The sequence below is a fragment of the Elephantulus edwardii genome, unplaced genomic scaffold (assembly GCF_000299155.1).
Source record: "Elephantulus edwardii isolate Elephantulus edwardi_28Jun2011 unplaced genomic scaffold, EleEdw1.0 scaffold00331, whole genome shotgun sequence".
Taxonomy (NCBI): Eukaryota; Metazoa; Chordata; class Mammalia; order Macroscelidea; family Macroscelididae; genus Elephantulus; species Elephantulus edwardii.
The window spans coordinates 267,332-280,869 of NW_006400081.1; the positions used below are offsets into that span (position 1 = coordinate 267,332).

The 13,538-nt window shown below is 39.3% G+C and overlaps 1 protein-coding gene across 1 annotated transcript in view; it reads right to left on the minus strand.

The window, feature by feature from the left end:
• The window catches only part of FMN2 (formin 2), a 417,308-nt gene that overhangs the window by 23,778 nt on the left and 379,992 nt on the right, over nucleotides 1-13,538 (minus strand). The window contains exon 17 of the mRNA XM_006901560.1: nucleotides 3,775-3,924. Coding sequence (XP_006901622.1) covers nucleotides 3,775-3,924 — 150 coding nt within the window. The remainder of the gene's footprint in view (nucleotides 1-3,774; nucleotides 3,925-13,538) is intronic.

A 13,538-nucleotide genomic window follows, 5' to 3' on the forward strand; every position in this document is an offset into this window, starting at 1 on the left:
TCTTTTAACTCATCTTTTCAAAGATTGGATCTTTCCTAACTCCTTCTTCCCTCCACTTACCAAACTCTATGATCCTAGTGATTTCCTCCCCTCCCCACTCTCTGTCCTTCTTCCCCTATCCCTTTTCCCTTTTGAACGTTTATCCACATCTTACTAGTTGAAGGATGAATTCATAAATAAACAGATAATAAGCACTATATGAGTAGGCAGAGGAGAACAATCAGTTTGACGTTAAAAAAACCAAACCAAAACCCATTAAAAGAATTTGTAATCCTATCAATTTCTACTTAGATTAATATTAGTTTTATCAAAGTTTAATATCTGTTTTGGGGTAAAATGCATCCCCAATGATATATCAAAGTTTTAATTTTGGGCACCTATGAATGGAATTCTATTTAGAAATAGTGTCTTTGCAGACATAATTAAGATGAGTCATTCTGGAGGATGGTGTGCCCTGAATCTAAAAAGAAAGAGAAGAGAAAGGCACAAAAATCCAAGGAAGAAGTCCAAGTGAAGATAGAGGCTGACACTTAGCCTTATGCTGCCTTAAGCTACGGAAGAGCTAGGGCTACCAGAAACTGGCAGGTGTAAGGCAGGCTAGAGACTCAGGAGAAACACGGCACTGTTATGCTTGGACTTGATTTTGGACTTCAAGCTTCAGAACTGTGATCAAATGAATTGTTTCACACCACCCAGTGGGTGGTATTTGACTACAGCTGTCCTAAGAATACAATATTTTCAAGTTCCCTTTCTACGGATAACTGAGGGACCTCAGAATATCTCTAGACTATCCTTCTACTAAACTATACAAATCAGTATATAAAAATTACATCAAGGAAGAGTGACTCAGTGCAGTCATTCATTGCTCTGCTCTCAGATAGGCCTTGCACTGTGTTAAGCCTTTGTTGTCTCCTATGCTTTGACTTTGCACTACTGTACTAAGGAAAGGGGCAGAGTTGCTATAGTCTCAATTCAACCAAGAGACTTGTTTTTCAAAGCAGCCTGGTTATCAGTTGCCAGAGACCTAATATATTTTGGAAGTCCAAGAGCAAAAGCAGCCCTCTCTCAACTGTTGCACATTCCTCTTTAGTTCTTTATTAAAAGGAAATGATTCAGAAATAAAAAAGCCTGCCAAGCAGAGCATGTGTGACCTGCCAATTCACAGCATTGCCAAAAAGAATGCAAAGTCACTTAGTGCGAGTCAAAAAGCCCATAGCATCCCTTCCAGGACATGGCAAGCACAGGATGAAGAGAAAAAGAAAGGTCCTGGTTGATCCTAGAAAATATTTACAGAGTGAAGAAGAACTAGTTCTGGACATGTTAGACGCACAGAGTATCACACAAAAAGTCATGAAGTACATGTTGGGTGGGGACAACGAGAATGACCAGGGAACTTTGTATCGGAAAGTGTTAGTCTCAACATTTTCTCTAAGACAAGTGTCTTACCAGCATAGCATGTCTAGCATAAAGGAGAGGGAAAGAGTGAGTGTCTCCCTGAAGTCTCAACCCAGCACCTCCCTAGGCTAAAAAGCCATAGGACACAGATAGTCCGATGTTGCCGTCCACTCACGTCATGTGCTATTGGACCAGCTATTTCCACAACCCGCTCCATCCTTCAGTCAGATCCTGCTCACGCCTAACTCTCAACGTTCCTGCTCCTGTGAGGGCTTGGACACCAGATACTGCACACATGATTTTCAGGGTGACAAACTAATCTTTGCATATTGTGCCTGAAGGTGAAAACTTTCAAGGTCCCAGGATTTTCTTTTTGAGGGAGACAACGTTTGATTGGAGCTGAGAAGAGGCAGTGAGGAGCCCAGGAGGACCCCACAACAGGAAAAGACATGAGATGTGCTCACGTAAAAGTTTTCTCCATTCACAACTATCCAAACTGAACAAGTCTTGAGTGCTAAAGATCACCTGATAGGAGGCCAAGTTTCGAGGAAATGACCAATAATCAAATCTGCATATTTAAGCAATTCCTTCTCTTATCATGCCCTGCATGGAGTTTTGACTGAAGTTTAATTTTTTCCTTTAATAATCTAACTTCACATTTAGAGGTAAAACACACTCATTAAATCTGAAGAGGAAGTTTAAAGTGTTTCCTTTTGTTCAAAGTGTGCCCCCGCCCATTTACTATGCAGTGAAGCAGGGAGTGCTGGTAAGGAGTTTGCTGCCAAATCAAAGGTAAGTAGTTCAACTCCACCAGCTTCTCTGTGGGAGAAAGGCAAGAGGCAATCCCTTCTTGTGTGATTTACTGCCTCGGAAAACATGCTGGAGGTTCAGCTATCAATCAGTTCTGGCTGTTTGATGGTAAACAACAACAACAACAACAACATGCACTGATAGGACAGGGCCATGTCATCGAGGCCATATATAAAAATTAGCACATACCTGGTGCAGTCTAATTGTTCAATGGGAGCAAATGAGTTCACCTTACTTAAGGAATAATCAAAAGGAAAACTAAGCCTACAATTATGATTTGCTACGTAGGCCAGAGAAAAGTGACAACAGTAGTCAGAAAATGATCCCAAAAGGACAAATACCACATGGTGCCATTGTTGTAGAAAGTGACTGACATCAGGGTTGGGGTAAGACTGAGAAAAACTGGATAGATTATGTATATTGAATTGAAACAGATGAGGGAGAGACTAGTTTAAAAGCAATATATGATAGCATATTATGATTATCACAGGAATCCAGAATTGAGGTTGCATAGCGGAGTGCATTTGGGGTGGGGGGCGTGGGGGGATTGTATACAACTGAAGAAGTTTATGTTTTGCTTTTCAAAGAGAGGAGCAAACTGGGGGGAGGAGGGTAAAGAAAAAAAGTGCAACAATAAATGAATGAAAATCCAAAATCTTTGCAAATGTTCATTAAAATGAATAAAATAAAAATTAAAAAAAAATCTAAGCAAGTAAAAGTTGAATAAACACTTAAAAAAAAAAGGAAAATGATCAAACTCGGTGGTAGTGATGAGTAGAGTCCTACAGGATATTGGTTTTCTAAAAATCTAAAAAAGAGTCAACTGCTAGGGCAAGGACATTAGAGAAGATGCTAACTGGCTCAGTAGGAAGGTCTGGTTGTAATGTAGATTATGTTTCCCAGTCATCCTCCCACCAGATCCTGTTATTTGAAGATGCTGCCCTAGGATGGTGATTTTTTCCTTATCAATAAGCCTTGATGGTAATTTGTAATTACAGTGAAAGGCGATATTAGTTCATATATTTACATAGTAATATTTTTTTTTCATTTCTGGAAGGATTGAATTTGGGGATGTGAGGTAATTCTATAAGAATCTTGAAAGATTCTTTTGCACAAAATCAATCGCGTGTGTTTTGTGGTGATAGATGGAGATAAAAAATGTTAATGTTATGAATGGTAAAATTCTGACAATATTACATGGCTTGCAAAAAGAAAAATTTTCATTATATCTTCATATTATTTTCTATAGGTCTCTTGAGTATAGAAGGCTAATCAGCCCAGAATGATTATCCAAACCTTCTGATACAGACTGCTTTTCTGTGATTTCCTCACAGTTGTTTCGGCAGGTAGTAGTCCTGCCAAGGCACACTCCAGCTGTTTTCTCTATCATTCCAGCCTACATCAACCTTTATGACTCAAACTGTGTAAACTCAATGCCCTCTTAGGCTGTTTCTCCAGATGAGGGTCAGCTATGTTTTCATTTAGAGTATAAAGGCTTTCAGAACCATCAATGTCACAGCTAAGAGAAGACAAGTTTTAGCATGCTATTGTACTCATGAAAAGACTTACCTCTCTTGTAGAATGAGCTTGTTCTCTTTCTTCCAAAAGTCTTTGAAGTCAGAGCTGAATTCATGCCAGATACTGAAGAAAACATTTGGGGACACTTCCTTCTCTCCAATCTTTGGCTTCATGAAGAAATAGGCTGTTGTCTCCAAAAAGCTGTCAAAGCACACACAGAAACACACGAGCATAAAAGCTATGATTATGGTCCAATATGAGATATTCTTTTTCTATCCAAATGCTGATTTCATTCATGCATTCTTAGTACTGCCACGAGAACTCAAGTCGCCCAAGCACAGTTTGATATTTGAGTTTTAGATACAGGTTGTAGTGGTTGACACAAATCCTCTACTTACTATTAAAGCTGGGGGGAAATGAGTTACCGTTGAGCCGATTGTGACTCCTGGCAAGTCCAAGTGTAGAAGGGTAGAATCATTAGTTATAACTGCTGGAGTTCAGAATTAGAGCACCAGGCCACTTTTCTAAGATACTTCTGAATGGATCTGACTCTCCAACCTACTGGTTGGCTGCCAAGTGCATTAAATTCTCACGCCAGTCAAGGACTGACAACAATTGCCGGCCCAACTCCCTTTTCAAAATTAAATATGAATTTTCTGACACATTTCAGAAATTAGCATATAGTCAAATTGGTAAATGTTTTAAGTAATCGGCCTATACTTCTCGCCAAACTCTACATAAATGAAATATGTTTTTTACACAATAATGGCTATGTATTTCATATTCACATTATATTGCTTATGTACAATTTGTCTTTCCACATTTTGAGGAGAAGTAAAAAGCAAGACTCTTAGGAGATGTGAACAAACCTCTCATTAAAGATTATGGCCATCCCACTCTACCATGGGAGCCAGCATATGAACAGCAGATCAGTTAGTGACACTATGTCAGTAGGTGACACTGCAGAGACTCCGTCATAATAGTCATATACAACTCAGAAGAGGTTCAAAAGATGATGTGAAAAGAACACACAACTAATAAGTGGTGGATTTATGACAACACATTTCAGGCTCTGTAGATAACACTCTAAAAACGATCCAGGCCAATGAAGTTGAAGACATGGTGTAAGTATGGGAACATGGGAAGCTAGTCAGAGTGTGGTCCCATGGATGATTTAAAAAGGAGTGCCATTTATGCAATGCACTTAGCACTATATATGTGACATAAAGCTAAAATTTGATTGACCCCAAACTAAAGATCTAAGGCCACCTGTTTCTATGTTGTGCTGCTTAATTAAAAAAAAAGTACAAAGACACACCAGACACACACACGTTTTCATTTGGCCAAATAACTGATTTTAAATCCCTATAAGAATAAAACTCCACCCAACTCATCAAATTAAACATTACAAGCACACATTCTATAATATGAAGGTCCATAATCACACACACAAAAGAAACCACAACTCTTCTGACAATGGGTTAACAATACATCTGCTCTCTTTCTAAACTTAGCCACGGTGGACCCTGGCATCTGTTTATAGCTTCCAGGGAGAAAATGGCAACACTGACTGGATCAAACATTCTCAAGATGTTTGGGCCTAGCTACCCTCTCTTTCCAGGTGACTTGATGGCACATAACAACAACCACCACCACCCTCTCTCACTACAGTTGAGTTTAAATGATTCACTATTGGGTTTTGGAGACTTTAACTCTTAAGAGGACACTGGGCATCTTGTTTCTGCAAAGATAATTTTTTTGGGGGGGAAAGGTTAGCAATGCAACACAGTATGGACCACGCCAGTTATCCTAATAAAGAAAATAATGCAGTGGGGTCAATTGCTTTTGAGAAAGAGCCAGACTCTCAAGTGGAAGTTGGGTGTGAGCATTTGGCCAGATGAGTTACCATAATGACATTAATATAGTTTATTCTTGTGAGAGTCCATGGGATGTACAACACTCTTCAAAAACATCAATTTGTCAGTCTTCCTTATTCATTGCCCAACTTCCTCATTCATATGAAGCAACTGGAAATATCATGACTTGGTTAAAGTGCACCTTCCTCTTTAAACTGGAATCCCTGCTCTTCAGGACTTTAAAGACAGCAGATTTGCCCAATGCCACAAGTCTTTTGAGTTTCTGACTGCTGTTTCCATGAGTGTTTGTTGTAAGAAAATGAGTTTGTTGACAATTTCAATCTATTCTCTATCATGATGTGGCCTACTGGTAAGGACTTTTGTTTTCTTCATGTTGAGTTGTAATCCATATTGAGAGCTGTAGTGCAAGTAAGGTTGTGTCATTTGTATAGCACAAATGCCCTTAAGTTGCTTCAGACTTACAGTGACCTTGGGCACTTTAGAACGAAACCCTGCTTGACCCTGTGCCAGCCTCCCAATAATTAGATATTTTCATTATTGGATGATTTCCTCTGGGCTCTGGTATGATTTACTCATATAATTTTGAACAGGTAACTTAACCTCTGAGTTTTAGTTCATGTGTAAAGTGGAGAGAAAAAAATGCCTGCGTTTAAAGGTTGTCATAAAGATAAGTGGTAATTATAGTCATACAGAAACACATGCATTAACTTTAAAAATTATGGCCAATGTCAAGAAGAATGAGAATTTCAGAACACTTAATTGTGCTCACACGGAATATATACTTATACCAAGAAGCTGTTGTCCGAATGGAGGAAGGGAACACTGGATGGTTTAAAATCTTAAAGCGTGCATCAGGGTTATATTCTTTCTCCTTATCTATTCAACTGTATAATGAGCAAATAACTTGTGGAGTCAGACTCTGTTAGGAAGAATGTGGCATCTAGATTGGAGGAAAATTCATTAAAAACTTCCATTAAGTAGATGACACAACTTTGCTTGCTGAAAGTGAAAAGGATACGAAACTCTTGCTGCAGATCAAAGACTACCGCCCTCACTATGAATTACATTTTAACATCAGTAAAACAAGGGCTATCACTATATGACCACCAGTCAACATTATGGATAGATGGAGAAAGAACTGAAGCTCTCAATGACTTCACTTTGCTTGGATCAGGGATTCAACACACTTGGTACCAGCGGTCAGGAAATCAGAAGACATATTGCACTTGGAAAGTCTGCAGTTGGGAACCACTCCAAAATACCGAAGAGCAATGATGTCAGATTGAAGACTATGATGTGCCTGATTCAGGCATGGTCTTCTCAATCACCTGTTATGATGAGAGATCTAAACAATGAATAAGGATGACAGCAGAATAACTGATGTCTTTGAGTGCTGGATAAGAGTACTGAGTATCTCATGGATTGTCAAAAGAACAAACAGATATGTCCTGGAAAAGGTGTCGCCAGAGTGCTCCTTGGAGGCAAGGATAAGGAAGCTTTATCTTTCATACTTTGGACATATAGCTAGGCAGAGCTATTCCTTGGAAAGGGACATCATGCTTGGAAGCTTTATCTTTCATACTTTGGACATATAGCTAGGCAGAGCTATTCCTTGGAAAGGGACATCATGCTTGGAAAGATGGAGAGTCAATGAAGGAGAAGAACTTAATGAGATGGATTGACACAGTAACTTCAGCAATGGTTTTTAGTGTGTCAGAGATGATGAGGACGGTACAGGTAAGGACAGACAGTTTGGCTGTTCACAGGGTCATTATGAATTGTATACTACTCAACTCAATGGCACCTAAGAACAAAAACTTTGCAAATCTCTATAACAGTCAAAACCCAGTAATCATTTTAAAACACATATACTAAACTGTCTAATAAAAGAAATTCATACTCATAGATATTTCTTTGATAGTGAACGAAAAATGCCACTCAACTGTTAAAAAGAATTATATGATGCTGCTGTCTTAATTGCCTTCAAGTCACCTATGTTTGTATAATAATGATTAAAAGCTAAGTAAAAAAATGAAAATAATAGGGCAAATATCTCTCCATATCATCAAGTCATCTTGCCTACTAAGGTCAGTTTTGGTTATAGGGCATTGTTAAGCAAATGGCACAAGAGATGCATATTTGGGTGTTAGAATGTTTTCTCCTTTAGAATTATCTGGTAACTTAAAAACTAGGAAGGTCCATTCACGATAAAACAATTGAGAATCACTGAATGGACCAGAATACTCTTACAACGTAGAGCGATCTGTGAGACTCTCTCAAAAATAGTCCTGGCATATATATAAACAAACAACTTTAGAAGTCTCTAAACAGCCCCAGATGCTTTGATGCAGAAATTTCTGTGAAGAAGAGACTTAAGGTGCAAAGATCAGACACTACAAATGCACTGCTTGAAAATGGAATTGAGATCAGCCATTGAGTTTTAAAGATAGCTAAGCAGTGGAATTGTTTTGGAGTTTCCCTGAATCCCTATATAAAAAGCACACTGTGCAATTAACATATTAATCAAAGTTAGTGTTAAAATGGCTATAAAAGCACTTACATTGTTGTTATGTGCTGTCAAGTCATAACTAATACATAGCAGAACTCTCCAGTGGGTTTTCAGAGGCTATAAATCACTCAAGAGGAGACTTCCCATCTTACTCCCACAGAGCAGCTGGTGAATTTGAATTGACTGTCTTTGGTTTGAAAGTGTATCTCCTCATTATTAGGCCACCAGAGATCATAAACCATACAAATCCCAAAATGCAAAACTGACATTTTATAACTGACAGTTATAAAATTCACATAGTACCATATTAATATATAAGGAAACAACAGGCTCTCTGGTTATAAGGAAAATATGATATAGGAGAATCCACAAATGTTAAAAATCCTGTAAAGACCAATCTGTGAACTGAAAACACACACACACACACCACCACCACCACCACCACCACCACCACCACCACAAAACAAACAAACAAACAAACAAACAAAAAAACCTTCTGAGGGATGAGCGTAGGCTGGGCTGTCTGAATGCTGTTTATCAACAGAAATCTCTCTTCTATGACAAAGCTCCTCACTGGAAAATGCAGGTAGTAGCACTCAAATTTTGAAGGATTAATTTGGAAACAAAGGAAGTAAAAAGGCAAATGAAATGGAGTAGGAAAAAGTAATTTAAAAATTCATTGTGTAACAGCAAGAATGAAAGCTTTAGGGCAGTAAAACTAGAAAGGGATCCTGACACAGCTCATCCTCCTAAAAATTCAGTAAAAATAATTTCATATAAAATTGCTACTGCAAAATAAAACCACTGCAGTGGAAAAGGGTAAGCCCTTGAAACACTAAGCATCTAACAACAACAACAACAACTTTATGGGTGTTTATCATGGACCCAAGTAAATGGAATCATTGACAACTTCAAAATTTTCTTCATTTATCACGATGTTTATTGACTCCGTTGTGAGGATTTTTGTTTTATGTTGAAGTGTAACCCACCCTGAGGCTATAGGCTTTAATCTTTACCTGTAAGTGTTTCAAATTCTTTTCACTTTCAGCAAACAAGGCTGTGCTATTGGATCTTCTGTGTTAATGGATCTTCTTTAATTCTGATGAGGTGTCCTTCCTGGAATTCCCATTCTTGGCAGTACTATCAAGAATGTGTTGTTATCCACACAGTCAAATGTCTTCTTGTTGTTAAGTGCCGTTGAGTACAACTCATAGTGACCCTATGAACAGCCATCCTGAAGTATGTTCTATCCTGTGCCATCCTCATCATCTCCAACACACTCTAGTACATTGCTGAAGTTCTTGTGTCAGTAAATCTCTTTGGGTGTGTTCTATGCCTTTACTGACCCTTCATGTTTCCACTCACGTTGTCTTTTTCCAAGGAACAGCCTAACCTACTTACATGTTCAAAGTATGGAAGACAAAGCTCCACAATCCTTACCTCCGAGGAGCACTCGGGCTACACTTTCTCTTTGACATGTCTGTTTGTTCTTTTAGCAGTCCATGGGGTATTCAGTACTCTTCCCCAGTACCACAACTCAAAGGTATTAATTCTTCTTCAATCATCCGTATTCATGGCCCAGCTCTCTGATACATAGCAGGTGATGGACAAGAGTAAGATCTGAATAAGGTGCACCTTAGTCTTTAAATTGACATCACTGCTCAATTTTAATCGATATTTTTTATGACAAAAGTTTGAATTTTATCTAAGGCCTTTCCTGCATCAATTGCTAAGATCATGTGATTGATCATGTGATTGTTATTTGCTTTGTGAATGTGATTAATTACACTGATTGTTTTTCTTATATTGAACTGTCCTTGCACAGCGGTTTTGAAGGCCACTTGTTTTGCATTTCCTCCAAAAGCTGAACGTTGAAGTTTTGTAAGACCCAACTATTCCACTGCTTGGAATACACCCCAAGGAAAATAGAACTGAGACATGGAGAGTTGTTCACAGATGCCCCCATGGAAGCACTATTTGCAAAAGTAAGAAAATAGAAATCGCACAAATGTCCATCAACAAATAAATGGAATGAGAAACTGTGATACATTTGTACAATGCAATACTATGCAGCATTTAGGAGCAATTATTTAGAAAAACACGATATAACATAGAAGAGGCTGGAGAGCATTATGCTGAGTCAACTAACTCAGTCTCATAAAAACAAATACTGCATAAGATCATTATAGTAAAAATGGGAGGATGAGTAGCAGGATGTGTACAAGTGTCCACAGGGAAAAGGGGATGGGGTAGAAGCCCAGGTTGGGGATAAATCACAGGGTTGCAGAGTTCGGTGGGTGAAGGAATCAGGAAAGAGCCAGTGGGCATCTGAAAACATGATGGGATAGTAGAGGACATATCTAAGACATTATGTATAGGGATGATCATTTGAAACATAGTAAGAATAGTAAGCAGAATTAGGCATTAAAGAATTCATAGTATGCAAAGGAAAAAGCTAATCTCTATGTATTTTCTTAATTGAGAACATTCTATTGGTTTACAAAATTAGCCAAGATACTGTATGTAGTAGTTAGGCACATTATGTTTTATCCTTGCAGGCTGTGAGGCATTTTCTGGTGCTACTAGATCCTAGATTTTTTACTACCAAATACTAGTTTCATATATTTGTGATTATCTTTAGAAAATTACCTACCAACATTTATTCCTCAACAAGGTGAAGTATATGGAAAGTGATGTGAAAAGATTTTTTAAGTCAGACATGGTACTCTAGAAATATTTAAAATAATAGAGGAGAGAAATCTATGTTGAGTAATCTAAAGGTGGCTTGTCTCAACTCTCATTGGCCTTATTGTTTCATATTTTCTTGACTGATTATAGATCATTTTCTCTCCAGTGAGAATGATAATGCTGTGAGTGGCTACCTTTGAGTCTTATCCCCTTCATGGTGTACTTGGATGAAAAAAATGCTCTGTACCACTGACTTAAGACCGCTGTTGTAGCTACTGTGCCAGTTCATCTCACTGAGGGTCTCCCTTCAGTTCCTGATCCCTCCTGAAGGTGCGCTCAGAGCAAACAAGTGACCCATGCTTTCTGTGACCCAGAAAGATTTCATTAGTGCATTTTGAGAAGTAGCTCACCAGGCTATTCTTCTTGGTCTGCCTTGATGTGAAACCGCAGTTGAAATGCATCTACGATGGATGACCCTGTTGGCATTTGAAACAGCTGTTGGGATAGCTCCCAGCATCATTGAAATACATAAGCTAGCACAGCAGAACAACTAACAGACAAGTGATGAATATTTTCTAATCATGATTAGAATAACAGCATCCCATAATCTTCATAATTTCATTGTGCTTGCATCTACAATCAACACCCTTGTATCAGCAATCAAGAAATCAGAAGATGTGGTAATTTGGGAAAACCTCTCCAAAGTGCTAAGGAGCAATGATATAAGTTTAAAGACAAAGCACACCTGATTGAAGCCATACTCTTTTATTTTTTAAAAAAATTAATTTTAATGAACATTTACAGAGATTTTGGATTTCCATTCGTTCACTGCTGCATTCTACCTGCCCCCCACACCCCCAGTTTGCTCTTCTCTTTGAAAAGCAAAATTCCTTCATTGGTATACAATCCCATCCCCCACCCCCTTTCCCCAGTATATTCAACTAGGCAACCTTCAGTCTGGACTCTTGTGATAATGACTAGCTATAGATCTGAAAGTTGGACAATGAATAAAGATGACAGAAGAAGGATCGATTCTTTTGGGTTATGGAGTTGGAGAAGAGTACCGAATATCCTGTGAACAACCAAGAGAACAAATAAATGTGTCTTGGAGCAAGTAGCAACTAGAGTGCTCCATAGGAGCAAGTATACATACTTTGAACATGCTGTTAGAGGGAACCTGTCCTTGGAGAAAGACATCATGCTTAGAAAGGTGAAGAATTGGGAACTAAGATAGTGTTGGTGGAGGAAACAGTGTAAAAAGCTGGAGGAGTGATAAGGTGCATAGAAATGGGCCACCAGAGAGAGCAACATGACACACAGAGACCAACGTGATGTGACACAAACAGTAAGAATGTGAGTCAGAACTTTTATTAAAATAATTAGTTTAGGAGCCACAGGAGCAGTGAGCTGCGGGTCCTGGTGGAAGCCTCCAGCTGAGCCACTGTGGAACCCACCCAACAGGAGGAAGCAGGTCAGTGGGAAATTGACTGTGTTTTCTTAAATCCTGCTGACCTACCAGGAGCAAGCAGGTAGGTAGGAATTTGACTGAGCTGTCTTGGGCCCTGCCAACCCATCAGGAGCAAGCAGGTCAGTGGGAATATGACTGAGTTTTCTTAAGCCCCCCTGGACCAAGGGCCCCGCTAGAGTGGGGGGCCTCTGGGCAAGGGGCCTTGGTTGAGGGCTACTGAGCAAGAACTACTGGGTGGGAGACGGACAGCTGGAACTTGAGTAGGGATCCTGCGTATGAGCACACCTGGACAGCTGAAATCTGAATGAGGTCTCTGCACGTGGTTGCCCCCCCCCCAACCCCTTTCCTCCATACAGCTCCACACCCATGCCTACACATCCAATCAGTTTCCTTTAATCCAGAGCATCTTGAGCTGGCTTAGCTACTAGAGGGTGATCTCATAGTCCCTGAACTGAACCTTTTCTTGAGTCAGAAATTCAGAGAGAGACACAGGCAGTGCAGTTCTTCCACTCATTTCTAGAGGAGTGTTGTCAGATCAAAAACCTATCTATGATTCAGATATGAAAAACTCTACCACAGCAGTGTCACAAAAGAAGCAATCTATCCCACACCCTACAGAAGTGCAAAGCAAAATGTCACCCCCAAAAGGTGACACAGTATCAATGAATTTCCTGAAGCCAGAAAGTCTGATAGAACTTTCTGACGCAGAATTTAAAAGAACAATGATTGAATATTTTCAATGAGAGAAAGACAAATTTGAAGAATTCCAGGACACTGCAAACAAAAACCAGAAGGAGCTTAAAAAAGAGTCCAGAATAATGCAAATAAAATAAATGAGGCATTAGTGGCACTGTAAAAACAAAACCTATGATCTTTAGATCATATATTTTAATATAAGGTTGAATATTTCAGATGCTTTCAACATGATGGAGGGACACATGAATAGAGTTGAAGAGTTGGAACACAGAACAAGTGAAATAGAAGATAGAACTGTCACCACTGATCTGCTAGAGCAAAAAGCAGAAAGAAAAGGAAAGAAAAAGAAGAAAACCTAATAATAATGTGGGACACCATCAAGAGAAATAACATGTGCATCATCAGAATCTCAGAAGAGGAAGAGTACTCTTCTCTCGGCCCGGCCATCTTGTGGGAAGAGGTGAAGCAGGTGCTTTCGGCTTGGTGCGGCCCGCTGCAATCCGTGGAGGAACGCGCCGCGGAGCCACCATCATGCCTGGGCACTTACAGGAAGGCTTCGGCTGCGTGGTTACCAACC